This window comes from Tinamus guttatus, unplaced genomic scaffold (assembly GCF_059628265.1).
Source record: "Tinamus guttatus ecotype Peru unplaced genomic scaffold, ASM5962826v1 Tinamus_guttatus_pri_ptg000922l, whole genome shotgun sequence".
NCBI classification, from domain to species: Eukaryota; Metazoa; Chordata; class Aves; order Tinamiformes; family Tinamidae; genus Tinamus; species Tinamus guttatus.
In genome coordinates this window covers 64,536-76,892 of record NW_028289456.1, presented here as the reverse complement: position 1 = coordinate 76,892, position 12,357 = coordinate 64,536, and the positions used below count along the sequence as shown (strand labels likewise).

At 72.9% G+C, this 12,357-nt stretch overlaps 2 protein-coding genes across 2 annotated transcripts; one reads left to right on the top strand and one right to left on the bottom strand.

Moving 5' to 3' along the window:
• Nucleotides 1-84: 84 nt before the first annotated feature.
• TONSL (tonsoku like, DNA repair protein) lies at nt 85-8,947 on the top strand. The gene is made up of 26 exons (XM_088538027.1): nt 85-127; nt 774-869; nt 945-1,087; nt 1,163-1,349; nt 1,425-1,554; nt 1,635-1,806; nt 2,505-2,619; nt 2,689-2,837; nt 3,532-3,684; nt 3,773-3,898; nt 3,982-4,162; nt 4,378-4,442; nt 4,530-4,619; nt 4,745-4,817; nt 4,888-5,051; nt 5,130-5,250; nt 5,347-5,942; nt 6,266-6,354; nt 6,621-6,771; nt 7,237-7,315; nt 7,395-7,696; nt 7,936-8,095; nt 8,168-8,337; nt 8,409-8,482; nt 8,564-8,697; nt 8,784-8,947. Exons 1-26 carry the CDS (start codon nt 103-105, stop codon nt 8,945-8,947), a joined length of 3,909 nt encoding a protein of 1,302 aa, XP_088394153.1. The 5' UTR covers nt 85-102.
• Nucleotides 8,948-9,119: 172 nt separating this feature from the next.
• On the bottom strand, nt 9,120-10,932 carry VPS28 (VPS28 subunit of ESCRT-I). The gene is made up of 9 exons (XM_088538037.1): nt 10,845-10,932; nt 10,509-10,537; nt 10,182-10,219; nt 10,013-10,102; nt 9,828-9,933; nt 9,644-9,745; nt 9,494-9,547; nt 9,307-9,398; nt 9,120-9,240 (listed from the first exon to the last, which is right to left on the bottom strand). The coding sequence occupies exons 1-9, from the start codon at nt 10,879-10,881 to the stop codon at nt 9,123-9,125; spliced, it is 666 nt and encodes a 221-aa protein (XP_088394163.1). The 5' UTR covers nt 10,882-10,932; the 3' UTR covers nt 9,120-9,122.
• Nucleotides 10,933-12,357: the final 1,425 nt, after the last annotated feature.

Here is a 12,357-nt window from a genome sequence, read left to right as displayed (position 1 = left end):
CCGCGGCTCGGCTCGCGTGGATTGGTGCGGCGCCGGGGGGGCGTGTCCCGCCGCCTGGCCAATGGGCGCGGCGCGCGGGCGGCGCGGCGGCAGCGGCGGGGGATGAGCGCGGAGCGGGAGATCCGCCGTGAGCGCCGGGGCCCCCACCGGGAACCCCCTCCCCCCCGCACCGGGACCCCCCTCACGGGAACCGCCCCCCACCGGGACCCCCCCTCCCCCGGGGCCTCCTCCCCGACCCCCTCCGCGCCGGGCCCCTCCTGCCCACCGGGCCCGGCTCCCCCGCCCGGCCCGTCGGGATTGGGGTCCCCCGCGCGCCTCGCGATCCTGGTTTCCCTCCTCTTCCCGTTTCCCCCCGCTTCCTCAGTCCCCCCGATGCCGGCGTCACCCGATGGGGCGGGGTGTGGGGGGAGGGGCTCTCTGCGGGGGGAGGGGCGCTGGGGGGTCCTGGGGGCGCCATGGGGCTGGGGGGTACCCTGAGGGGCTGGAGGGCCCCTGGGGGGCAGCCATGGGGCTGGAGGGGAATCCTAGAGGGGGGCTATGGGGCTGGGGGTTACTCTGAGGCACTATGGGGAATCCTAGTGGGAGGCTATGGGGCTGGGAGGGCCCTGAGCGGGTCTATGGGGCTGGGGGGACCCTCAGAGGATGGGGGGGGTTTTGCTGGGCGAGGGGCAGCTGGGGGGCGCGAAGGGGTCGGGAGGTCCCTGCAGGTTGGGGGGCGCAGGGGGGCTGAGGGTGGCGCCGTCCCCGCTCCCGACGGCGCCGTCCCTGCGCAGAGCTGCAGAAGGCCAAGGAGAAGGCGCAGCGCGGCGGGGACCTGGGCGCCCAGGCGGCCGCCTGCAACCAGCTGGGGGAGGCGCTGGCCAGCCATGGTGAGTGCCATGCGTCCCCATCAGCCCCCATGTCCCCATCACCCCCCGTCCCTGTCATCCCCCGTGTCCCCGCAGGCCGCTACGAGGAGGCGCTGGCGGAGCACCGGCAGGAGCTGCAGCTGCTGGAGGCGGCAGGCGACCGGCTGGGCCGCGCCGTGGCCCACCGCAAGATCGGCGAGCGCCTGGCCGAGCTCGAGCGCTACGAGGCGGCCCTGAAGGTGACAGTGCCGCCGGGGCGGGGGGACACGGGGACGTCCCCGCCGCCGCCGCTCACCCGCCGTGTCCCCCCGCAGCACCAGCGGCAGCACCTGGAGCTGGCGCGGGCCCTGGGCGACCACACGGAGCAGCAGCGGGCCTGGGCCACCATCGGCCGCACCTACATGTTCGTGGCCGAGAGCGGCGCGGAGGCGGCGGCGGCGCTGCGCGAGGCCGAGGGCGCCTTCCGCACCAGCCTGGCCATCGTGGAGGAGAAGCTCGAAGGTCAGGGGGGTGCCGGGGTCCCCGCGGAGGGGGACGATCCCGGTGGACGTGAGCCGGGCTCTCGCTGTGCCGCAGGGAGCGTCTCCCGGCGGGAGCTCACGGAGATGCGGAGCCGCCTCTACCTCAACCTGGGGCTGGTCTACGACAGCCTCAAGGATGCGGCCAAGTGCAGCCACTACATCAAGAAGAGCATCTTCCTGGCTGAGTAAGGGGTGCCACCGCGCCGGGGTGCCACCGCGCCGGGGGGTGACCCGGGGCCGTCACGCTGTCCCTGGCTGCCCGCAGGCAGGCGCAGCTGTGCGAGGACCTGCATCGCGCCTACTTCAACCTGGGCAACATCCACCTGCGGGCGGGCGAGCACTCGCAGGCGCTGCGGTGCCTGGCGCGCGCCCGCGACTGCGCCCGCCGCATGCAGGACCGGCCGCTGGAGAGCGAGTGCTGCAGCAGCGCCGCGCAGGTGAGCGCGGGGCCCCGTCCCCTTGCGTGTCCCCTCTCTGTGCGTGACAAGAAGTCACCTGTGAGGCAGCAATGTGCCCTTGTGGCCAAGAAGGCCAATGGGCTCCTGGCTGCAACAGGAGGAGCGTTGCCAGCAGGGCGAGGGAGGGGATCCTGCCCCTCTGCTCAGCTCTGGGGAGGCACCTGGAGCACTGGGGGCAGTTCTGGGCTCCCCAGGACCAGAGGGACGTGGAGCTGCTAGAGAGGGTCCAGGGTAGGGGCACGAAGATGATGAAGGGACTGGAGCATCTATCGTGTGAGGAGAGACTGAGCGAGCGGGGCCTGTTTACCCTGGAGAAGAGCAGGCCGAGAGGGATCTGATCAACATGTTCAAGTACCTGAGGGGAGAGTGTAGGGAGGATGGGGCCAGGCGCTTCTCGGTGGTGGCTGGTGACAGGACAAGGGGTAACAGGTACAAGCTGAAACCCAGGCAGTTCCATCTCCGTGTGAGGAAGAACTTCTTTCCTGTGAGGGTGCCAGAGCCCTGGCACAGGCTGCCCAGAGAGGCTGTGGAGTCTCCTTCTCTGGAGATCTTCAAACCCACCTGGATGCCACCCTGTGCCCCGTGCTCTGGGTGTCCCTGCTGGAGCAGGGGACTGGGCTGGGTGACCCTAGAGGTCCCTGCCAGCCTCAGCCACCCCGTTCGGTGACGTCCCGCAGGTCCTGCTGAGCCTGGGCGACTTCGCGGCCGCCAAGCGCGCGCTGCGGACGGCCCACGCGCTGGGCTCGCGGCAGCCCTGGCAGCGGCAGCTGGTGCGCAGCAGCCTGCGCTACGGTGAGCGGGGGACGGGGACGGGATGGGCACAGGGACGTCCCCGAGCGCTGACGGCGCCGTGTGCCGCAGCCACCAAGGTGACGCGGCTGCAGGAGGTGCTGGAGGAGGCGGCGGCGGGCGGCGACGCGGCGGGCGCCCTGGCGCTCTGCGAGCAGCTGGGAGACCTCTGCTCCAAACAGGGCGACTTCGCCAGGGCCGTGCGCTACTACGAGAGGCAGGTGAGCGGGGACACGGGGCATGGTGACATGGGGACACGCAGTTGACATGGGGATGCAGGGCACAGGGACGAGGGGCATGCGGAACATGGCACATGGGGATGAGGAGGCACAAGGACACAGGGATGGGACATGGGGCATGAGGATGCGGGGCATGGGGACACGGGGAGCACGGGGACGCAGGGATGCGGGGCATGGGGACACAGGGATGAGAGGATATGGGGCATGGGGACACGGGGACACGAGGTTGAGCAGACAGGTATGTAGGGCACAGGGACGAGGGGACGTGGGACACAGAGCACGGGCGTGAGGGGGCACGGGGACAAGGGGATACAGGGATGAGGGGAAGTGGGGCAGAGGGATGCAGGGACACGGGGACAAGGGGACACAGGGGCATGGGAACGAGAGGATATGGGGGAGAAGGGACGGGGACGCAGGGCATGGGGACATGGGGATGAGGGGACACATGGGCGGGGGGACACAGGCATGAGGGGACAGGGGGATGAGGGGCATGGGGAAATGGGCACAAGGGGACACAGGGACGAGGGGACACAGGGATGCAGAGACATGGGGCATGGGGATGAGGGGAGACATGAGGCACAGGGACAAGGGGATACGGGGATATGGGGATGAGGGCCCATGGGGACGTGGGGTCACAGGGACGCAGCGGCCCCATTCACGGTGGCTGCGGGCGCAGCTGGGCTACGCCGAGGCGCTGCGGCGGCCGGCGCGCGAGCTGGCCGTCATCCACGTGTCCCTGGCCACCACCTTTGGGGACCTGCGGGACTACGTGCGGGCCCTGCACCACTACGAGGCGGAGCTGGCGCTGCACGGCGGCGACGCGCTGGAGGTGAGCGCCGCGGCGGCCCCCGCTGGGACGGGGTCACGGGGACTGGCGGCCTCCCCGGAGCGAGGCCGAGCGCTGCCTCCGCTTGCAGGAGGGCCGGACGTGGCTGAGCATCGCGCTGGCCAAGGAGGAGGCGGGCGAGCCCTGCGGCGAGCTGCAGCGCTGCCTGCGCGCGGCGCTGGAGCGCGCCGAGGCGGCCGGCGAGCCGCGGCTGCAGGTGAGCGCGGCCCGCGGGCCCCCGCGCGCGACGCTGCGTCCCCGTGTCCCCGCGCAGCGAGCTGGCTGTCCCCTCCCATGCAGCGGCAGGTGCTGCGGCGCCTGCACGCGCTGCAGCAGCGCGACGGCAGCGCCGAGGCGCCCGCCACCATGGCCCGGCTGCAGGGCCTGGCGGGCGCCGGCGATGAGGAGGAGGAGGAGGAGGAGGAAGAACGGGAGAGCAGCGACGCCCTCGACGAGAGCGACCTGGAGCTGTCGGAGAGCGGTGAGTGGGGACGAGGGGACACCGAGACGCACGGCACGAGCACGAGGGGACTATGGGGACACTGTGACCAGGGGACATGGGTCACGGGGGCGAGGGGACCATGGGACGCAGGGCCATGGAGATGAGGGGACACAGGGACTCCCAAGGGGCCCTCACGGCTCCCTGTGGTGTCCCCAACTCTGCTGTCCCCAACCCCTCGCGGCGGTTTCTGGCAGAGGGGGAGGAGGACGAGCTTGAAGGCTACCCCAAGAGCGTCCCTGGCCGCCGGCGTGTCCCCAAGGTGAGCGGAGCGGTGACCGGCATGTCCCGGCCCCCGTGTCCCTGCGCACGGGGGCCGGGTCCCCACGGCCTCCGCCTGTGTCGCCAGTGGAACCGGCGCAACGAGCGGGGCGAGACGCCGCTGCACCGCGCCTGCATCGAGGGCGACCTGCGGCGCGCGCAGCTGCTGCTGAAACAGGTAGGAGCCGGTGCCACCGAGGTGCCACCGCTGTCTCTGGGGCGCTCTGCAGCACACACAACAGCCGGCCTAGTGCGACTGACGCCGCGGTGTGACTGACGCTCCGTGTCGCCCCTGTGCTGCAGGGCCACCCCCTGAACCCGCGCGACTACTGTGGCTGGACGCCGCTGCACGAGGCCTGCAACCACGGGCACCTGGGTGAGCGCAGGGGACAGCAGGGGACAGGGCCGGGGTCCCCCGCGGGTGGTGACGGTGCTGCCGCGCGCAGAGCTCGTGCGGCTGCTGCTGGAGCGGGGCGCTGCCATCGACGACGCGGGCGGGCCGGGCTGCGAGGGCATCACGCCGCTGCACGACGCGCTCAGCTGCGGCCACTTCGACGTGGCCGAGCTGCTGCTGCAGCGCGGAGCGTCGGTGACGGCGCGCAACGCCAAGGTGAGCGGCACCGGGGGGACCAACGGGGCGCCCGGCGTCCCCTAGGCGGCTGCCAGCTCCTGCGCGTGTCCCCCGCAGGGCCTGACGCCGCTGGGGACGCTGGCCGAGTGGGTGAGCCTCTACGGCAAGGAGCTGGACGAGGAGACGCGGCGGCGCTGCCGCGATGCCGAGCGGATGCTCACGGAGGCGGCGGCACGAGGTGACACGCGGCCACGGGGCCCTGCGCGTCCCCCCTCCAGCTTCCAGGGACGGGAATCCCCAAGGAAACCTGGGAATTCTGCTGTTTCCCCTGCAGCCCCGGCGGTGTCAGCGCCCTGTCCGAACTCGCAGCTCTTCGACGCGGAGCTCTCAGAGCCGCTCGTCCCACAGCGCCCGTCCCCGGAGCCCCCTGCGATGGCCCCATCCCCTCGGGATGCCATCGTGGAGCCTCCGGGGATGCAGGAGGAAGAGGAGGAGGAGGAGGCTTCAACGTCCCCGCCAAGGCTGAAGAAGCGGCCGAGGCTGCCGGGAGCGGAGGCCGAGCTCGAGGCGGCGCTGCGGGGCCTGGGCAGCGCGCGGAGCCTCCCGGGCGCCGTTCCCGAGGCCCCGCGCGCGCCGGAGCCGCGCGCCGCCCTCATCCCGGCCCACGAGTACGTGGGGGACGACTGGCTGGAGGACGACGTGGGGGCGGCGCGCGGCGCCCGCAAGCGCCCGCGCTGGGAGCCGGGCGCCGAGGTGGGCGCCGGGAGCGGGACCGGGGCTGCCCGGAGGCGCCGGTGCCACCAGAGCCGCATGGGCCGCTTCGTGCAGCGGCGCTGCAGCCCCCAGGGTGGCAGCCCCGAGAGTGACGGCCCCGCCGAGGCCGAGGGACAGAGGGATGCGGCAGGGAGCCCCCCGCGCAGCCCTGTGCAGGTGAGGGGACACCGGGGGGGCACACGGGGACACCAAGGATGACATGGGATGCGGCGCGGGGACACAGATAGACACGTGGGCACACAGGGGACACCGAGGGGGACGTGGGCCATGGGATGGGGACAGTGGGAGGGCCGTGGGGGCCACAGGGACACGTGGGGGGATGCAGGATGGGGACACCGAGGGGGAGAGGGGGCCCATGGGGACACCGAGGGGGACGCAGGACGTAGGGCAGGGACACCGAGGGGGAGAGGGGGCCCATGGGGACAGCAGCGGGGACAGGACCCAGCGGGACCTCGTTCAGGCTCCCGTTGTCCCCCCAGCAGGCAGCGGCGCCAGCGCCCGCGGCGGCCGCCCTGCGGGTGCGCGTGCGGGTGCAGGAGCGCGTGTTCCTGGTGCCAGTGCCCCAGAGGTGAGCGCCGTCCCACCTGTGTCCCCGCGTGTGTTCCACGTGTCCCCTGACATGTGCCCCGTGTGTCCCCCTGTGTTCTTGTGTGTCCCCCACATGTCCCTGCATGTCCTCACGTTTCTGGTTGTCCCCACGTCACCCCACATGCCCCCCGTGTGTCACTGTGTTCCCCGTGTATCCCCCAATGTGTCCTGTGTGTCCCTGAGTGTCCCCATGTGTGTCCCTCACATGTCCCCGCGTGTCCCCGCGCACTGACGCGCTGCGCGCAGCGAGCGCCGCGCCGTGTCGTGGCTGGCGGCGCAGGCGGCGCGGCGGCACTACGAGGCCACGGGGCTGCTGCCGCGGCTCACGCTGAGCAGGGAGGGCGCCCTGCTGGCCCCCGAGGACCTGGTGGCCGACGTCCTGCGCAGCAACGAGGAGGTGACTGCAGCCGCGCGGCCCCGCGCCACCGCCCCTGTGTCACCACCCCGGCGCCACCGCCACGGGGCGCATCCCCGTCCCCGTCCCCACGCACAGCCCTGTGCCACCACCTCTGTGCCACTGCGGTGGGACTCATCTCCATCCCTGTGTGTGGCGCCTGTGTCACCACCCCTGGGCCGCTGCCATGGAACACGTCCCCATCACTGTCCCCACATGCGGCCCTGTGTCACCACACCTGTGCCACTGCTGCGGGACCAGTCCCCTTCCCCAGGTGGGGCCCCTGTGTCACCACCACGGCAGGACACATCCCCATCCCCGTGTGCGGCTCCCATGCCACCACCCCTGTGTCACCACCGCACAACGTGTCCCCATCCCTGTCCCCATGCGCAGTCCCTGTGTCACCGCCGTGGGTGGCCCCCATGTCACCGCCACAGGACACGTCCCCATGCCTGTCCCCGCACACAGGTGCTGGCTGAGGTGCAATCCTGGGACCTGCCACCCCTGGGCGAGCGCTACCGCAAGGCCTGCGAGAGCCTGGGCGTGGGTAAGGAGCGTCCCTGCTGCGTCCCCTCCGCGTCACCACGCGGTGCCGGGAGCCACCACCGTCCTCACTGTCCCCACAGAGCCGCACGGGCTGCTGCTGCAGGTGACGGCGCTGCAGGGGCAGAGCGCGGCGCTGAGCGCGCCGGGACTGGCGCTGCGGGCGCCGCAGCTGCCGCCGCTGCTGCGGGCGCTGAAGCTGCAAGCGCCGCTGCGGGCGCTGCGGCTGCCGGGCGCGGGGCTGGGCGACGGCGCCGCCGCGGAGCTGGGCGCCGCGCTCGCCACCCTGCCCGGCCTCGCGCTGCTCGACCTGGCGGGCAACCGCCTGAGCGCCCGCGGGCTGCGGGAGCTGGCGCCCGCGCGGCCGGGGACGGCCGCCTTCCAGGTGCGGGGGCACGGGGACGGGGGGCACGGGGAGGGGATATGGAGAGGGACATGGAAACGGGATACAGAGAGGGGACATGGGGAGGGGGCATGGAGAGAAGGGACACGGGGAGAGGACACAAAGCGGTGACACTGAGGGAGGACACGGAGGGGAGACATAGAGGACATGGAGAGGGGGGACACAGAAAAGGGACATGGAGAGGGGCCGAGCACGCGCTCACGGCGCCCCGTCCCCCGCAGAGCCTGGAGGAGCTGGACCTGAGCCTGAACCCGCTGGGCCCGGGGGGCTGCGGGCCGCTGGCGCTGCTGCTGCGCGCCTGCCCCGCGCTGGGCGTGCTGCGCCTGCGCGCATGCGGCCTGGGCGCCCCGCAGCACGGCGGCCTCGCCGAGGCGCTCGCAGGTGAGCGCGGCGCAGCGGTGACGCCGGTGACGTTGGCGTCCCCATGGGGCTCACGAGGTGTCCCCCCCGCAGGCGCCGCACACCTCAAGGTGCTCGCGCTCTCCTGCAACGCGCTGGGGCCGCCGGCGCAGCTGCTGCGACGCCTGCCCGGCCAGGCGCTCACCCGCCTGGAGCTCGGCTCCGTGACGCGCGCCGAGGGCGCACGGGCCCTCGCCGAGGCCGTCTGCGCCTACCTGCGCCAGGTGAGCGGCGGTGACGGGGGGGACACGCACGGGTGGCATCGGCAGCGGCCACTGACACCCGTCCCATGCAGGAGGGCTGCGCGCTGAGCGAGCTGACGCTCTCCGGGAACGGCCTGGACAACGATGCCGTGCGGGAGCTCGCTGGGTGAGCGGGGACGCGGGGACAGGCCGGGGTCCCCTGGCACAGGGGGACACTGGAGTTCCCTCACCGGCTGCCCCACTGCAGGTGCCTGCCCGGCTGCCCCACGCTGCTCTCGCTCGACCTGTCGGCCAACCCCGGGGTGGGCGCCGTGGGGCTGCGTGCGCTGCTGGCGGCGCTGGCGCCGCGCCGCGAGGGGCTGCGGCACCTCAACCTCGCAGGTAGGGACGGCGCCGGCGCGGTGACGCCAACGCGACGACGCCGAGACAGTGACACCACCACGGGTGACAGCGGCACCTTCCCACAGGCTGTGCCATGCAGGACCTGGACGCGGCGACGTGGGCGAGCGCCGCAGGCACCGTACGCGACCTGCGGCTCTGCAGCCGGCGCATGGGCGAGCGGCGCGCGCCCCCCGGCACCGCCGCACGCGTCCTCCGGCGCCAGCACAAGCTCTTCTGCGCCAGCCTCTGAGCCGCGGCGCCCACCTCGCCCCGGCGCCGCGCGCTCCGGAGCGCTCCGCGTGCCCGGGTTTTATCCGCTGGGAACATTACAGGGTATTTATGCAGCGGCTGGTGCTTTGTGCGCGCGGGAGCGGACAGCGGCTGCGGGAGGAGCTTTATTGCGGCGCGCGGCGGCGCCGGCGCGCTCACGCGTGCAGGAAGCGGTTGAAGGCGTTGTAGGCCGACTCGAGGTCGAAGAGCATCTGGCGCACCTGCGCGTCGTCCAGCTCGTCCGCGGCCGACATGGCGCTGAGCGTCTGCAGCCTGCGCCGCGGGGACGTGAGCCGCGCGGCACCGGCACCGGCACCGCCGCGGCGCCGCCGCACTCACCACTGGTTCACCTTCTGGCGGCCCTCGAAGTCAGGGGGGAGGTGGCTCATGCGGTTCATGGTCTCCATGAGCTCGCGCAGGTCGGGCTGGATCTGGGGACACGGATGGCAGTGAGGGGCTGGCGGTGGTGGCACGCACAGAGGACACGGCGAGGGGCTGGCGCCGGCGGCACCCGCGCAGCGCCCACCTCGTCCATGGCGCGGATCTCCAGGCGCAGCTTGTCCATGACGGTGATGAAGAGCTGCAAGGGGGAGAGGGCGCGCGGTGAGCGCCGCGCCGTGTCCCCAAGGGTCCCCACGGGTCCCCAGTGTCCCCGAGGGTCCCCATGGCCACATACAGAGACGATGTCGGCGATGCAGCGGTTGAGGTTGCCCTTGTCGTCCTTGATGGTGATGGGCCGGTCCTCCTTGATGCGCTCCATGGCCAGCGGGCAGTCGAGCTGCAGAGGCGAGGCAGTGGCTGTCCCCGCGTGTCCCGCTGTCGCGGTGGCCGTCCCCGTGTGTCCCCATGTCCCCACTCACCCGGAACTTGCGGCAGAAGTCGTCGAGGGAGGTGACGTCGGCGCCCTGCACCTGCTTGAACGCCGCCTTGAACTGCACCAGCAGGCGGGAGCAGGCGGCCGTGTACCTGCGCGGGCGGCACGTGAGGGGACACGCGGGGACGCACGCGGGGACACGGGGGCGTGGGGACATGGGGACACGCTCACTCGTTCGGGGACACGCAGTCCTTGATGTAGGCCTTCTCCAGCGCCTGCAGCGTTTTCACCACCGCGAAGAGCTCGGCCATGTTGTCAAACCTGCGGCGGGACGAGGGTGGCAGCGGGGACGCGGGTGGCATCCATGGGGGACAGGGAGGGGACGGGAACGGGAACTCACTTCTCTCGCTCCCGCGCAGTCTTGTAGAGCTTCACCTCCTGCGGGGACACACGGACGGGCGGATAGACGGGGGGACGGATGGAGGGATGGACGGGGGGATGGACGGGGGACAGGGGAACGGGTGGATGGATGGATGGATGGATGAGGGGACGGACAGACGGGTGGATCGGGGGTCAGGGGAACGGAGCGAGGGATGGGGGACAGCAGAACGGCTAACACGGACGGACAGATGGACGGACGGATGGACGGGTGGGAGATGATGGACGGGCGGAGGGTGGATGCAGGGATGGGGACCGGGGCCGGGGTCCTGCCCCGGTCGGGACCCACCTCGTAGAGCTCCGGCCTGTTCCCGGGCGCTGCGGGCGGGAAGCGGCCGTGACGGCGGCGGGGACAGCGGGGCCTGGGGACAGGGGGCACCGCGGCCCCCTCCCCGGCGGCACCGGAGCCCCCCGGTGTCCCCAGTGTCACTGGAGTCCCCCATCCCCAGTGCCACCAGAGCCCCCCACCAGCCGTGGTGACACCGGAGCCCCCCCTTGTTGTCCCCAGTGTCACCAGAGTCCCCCTGTTGTCCCCGGTGTCGCCGGAGCCCCCCACCCCGTCCCCAGTGTCACCGGAGCCCCCTCGTTGTCTCCGGTGTCCCCGCGCCTCCCCTCCCCCGCTCACCCCCCCCGCCGGGCGGCCCGGCGATGCCGTGGAACATCCTGCTCGCCGCCCCGGCGAACACCGGAAGGCAACAGGCAGCTTCCGCTTCCGTCCCAGGCCCGGCGCCGCTACCGGCGCGGCCCCGCCGCACTTCCGCCAAACGGCGGCCGCTCGGCGCTCGGCTGGCCAGGCCTGGCGGGGGCGGGGCGCTCGACTGCACCGCCTGCGCGCGGGGCGGGGCCGGGGCGGCCGCTGGCTTTGGCGGGAAGCGCGGCTATTTTGGCGGGAAGCGCCGTCAGGCCGCGCGCGAGGTGGTTCCCGCCATCGCCGCTCCCGCCATCCCCGCTCACGCGGCGGCGGAGGGGCCTCGGGGCGGCCGGTCCGCGCGGGGAGGCGGCCCCGGCTGCCGCCCGCGGCCACAGAGGGGCCCCCGAGGTCGGGGCGGCTCCGCGGGGCGAAGGTCCCGCGCGAGGCGGGGCCGGGACAGGGCCGTAAAGCGGCGCCGCGTCCCGGAGCGGCCCCGACAGGGAGCGGCCGCGGGGTCAGCGCGGGCGAGAGCGGCGATAACGCCCGGAGAGGCCCCGTTCCCTAGGGAAGGAGCGGGATGGGGGCTCGGGAAGGGCTCTTCGAGTTGTCCCCTGGGAGGAGACGCGGGAGCAGCAGGGGCGGCCCCCGGCTCCAGTTCCGCGCGTTCCCGCCCTCTCCCCGCGGCGCCCGGCGGGGTCACGAGCTCTGGTGCCCTCCGCTCCGCCGCGCTCGGGAAGGGCCGGGAAAGGGGACGCGGGAAGGGAGCGGGACGGTGACCTCGGTGTTCCTCAGACCTCGCGGTGCCACCTGGGCAGAGCCAGGGGACAGAGAGGCACAGGGAACACCGGGGAGACCGACTGGGGACAGTGGCCACAAAGTCCCTCCTTGTCCCCCCGCGCGGCTCCGGGAGCCGAAGGGCTGCCTGGAAAGGCCCCGGTTGCGGCGGGGCCGCTGCCAAGCGGGAAGGTTCGCGGTGCCCGCGACGACGGCGCGGCCGCAACCCGAGCTCGGCGCGGGGGACTTTGCCGCTCATAAACGTGTCGCCAGGATGAGTCACGGCGGGGGTTGTGCAACCGCCGCGCGACAAGGGCGAGGGGGACCTTTGCCAAGGGACCCGGCCGCGAGGGCGCCCGGTGGCGCCGCCGCGCCGAGCCCGGCCGCGGCGGGGAAAAATGAGTCAAAAAGTGGCGCTTTGTGCGTCAAAAAGTGACGCTGCCGCCTGTCACCGAGTGGGGGCAGCGCTGGCTCCGTGCCCGGCTCCTCCCGCCGCTGTCACCGAGCGGCCCCCGGGGCCATCGCTGGCTCCGTGCCCGGCTCCTCCCGCCTGCGAAAAACACGAAAATCCACCAGGGGTTTTCCCAGCTCTCGCAAGTCTTCCTGGGCCGCAGGCCAGCTCAGCTCTCATGTCCTGTTACCCCTTCCTGTCCTGTTCCCGCTCTGTGTGTCTCATTCCAAGGTGGCAGGGGACAGCGCTGTCCCCCCGCGCGACGGGCAAAAGCCCCCAGCC

What these genes read in the sequence shown, in the direction of transcription:
- TONSL (XM_088538027.1), top strand. Translation starts at nt 103, where the DNA reads ATGAGCGCGGAGCGGGAGATCCGCC. An exon ending in CGCGGAGCGGGAGATCCGCC is followed by an intron (nt 128 to 773) that starts GTGAGCGCCGGG and finishes GTCCCTGCGCAG; the next exon opens with AGCTGCAGAAGGCCAAGGAG. An exon ending in CGGGGACGGCCGCCTTCCAG is followed by an intron (nt 7,697 to 7,935) that starts GTGCGGGGGCAC and finishes CGTCCCCCGCAG; the next exon opens with AGCCTGGAGGAGCTGGACCT.
- VPS28 (XM_088538037.1), bottom strand. Translation starts at nt 10,881, where the DNA reads ATGTTCCACGGCATCGCCGGGCCGCCCGGCGGGGGGG. An exon ending in ACTGCGCGGGAGCGAGAGAA is followed by an intron (nt 10,103 to 10,181) that starts GTGAGTTCCCGT and finishes GTCCCGCCGCAG; the next exon opens with GTTTGACAACATGGCCGAGC. An exon ending in GACTGCGTGTCCCCGAACGA is followed by an intron (nt 9,934 to 10,012) that starts GTGAGCGTGTCC and finishes CCGCCCGCGCAG; the next exon opens with GTACACGGCCGCCTGCTCCC.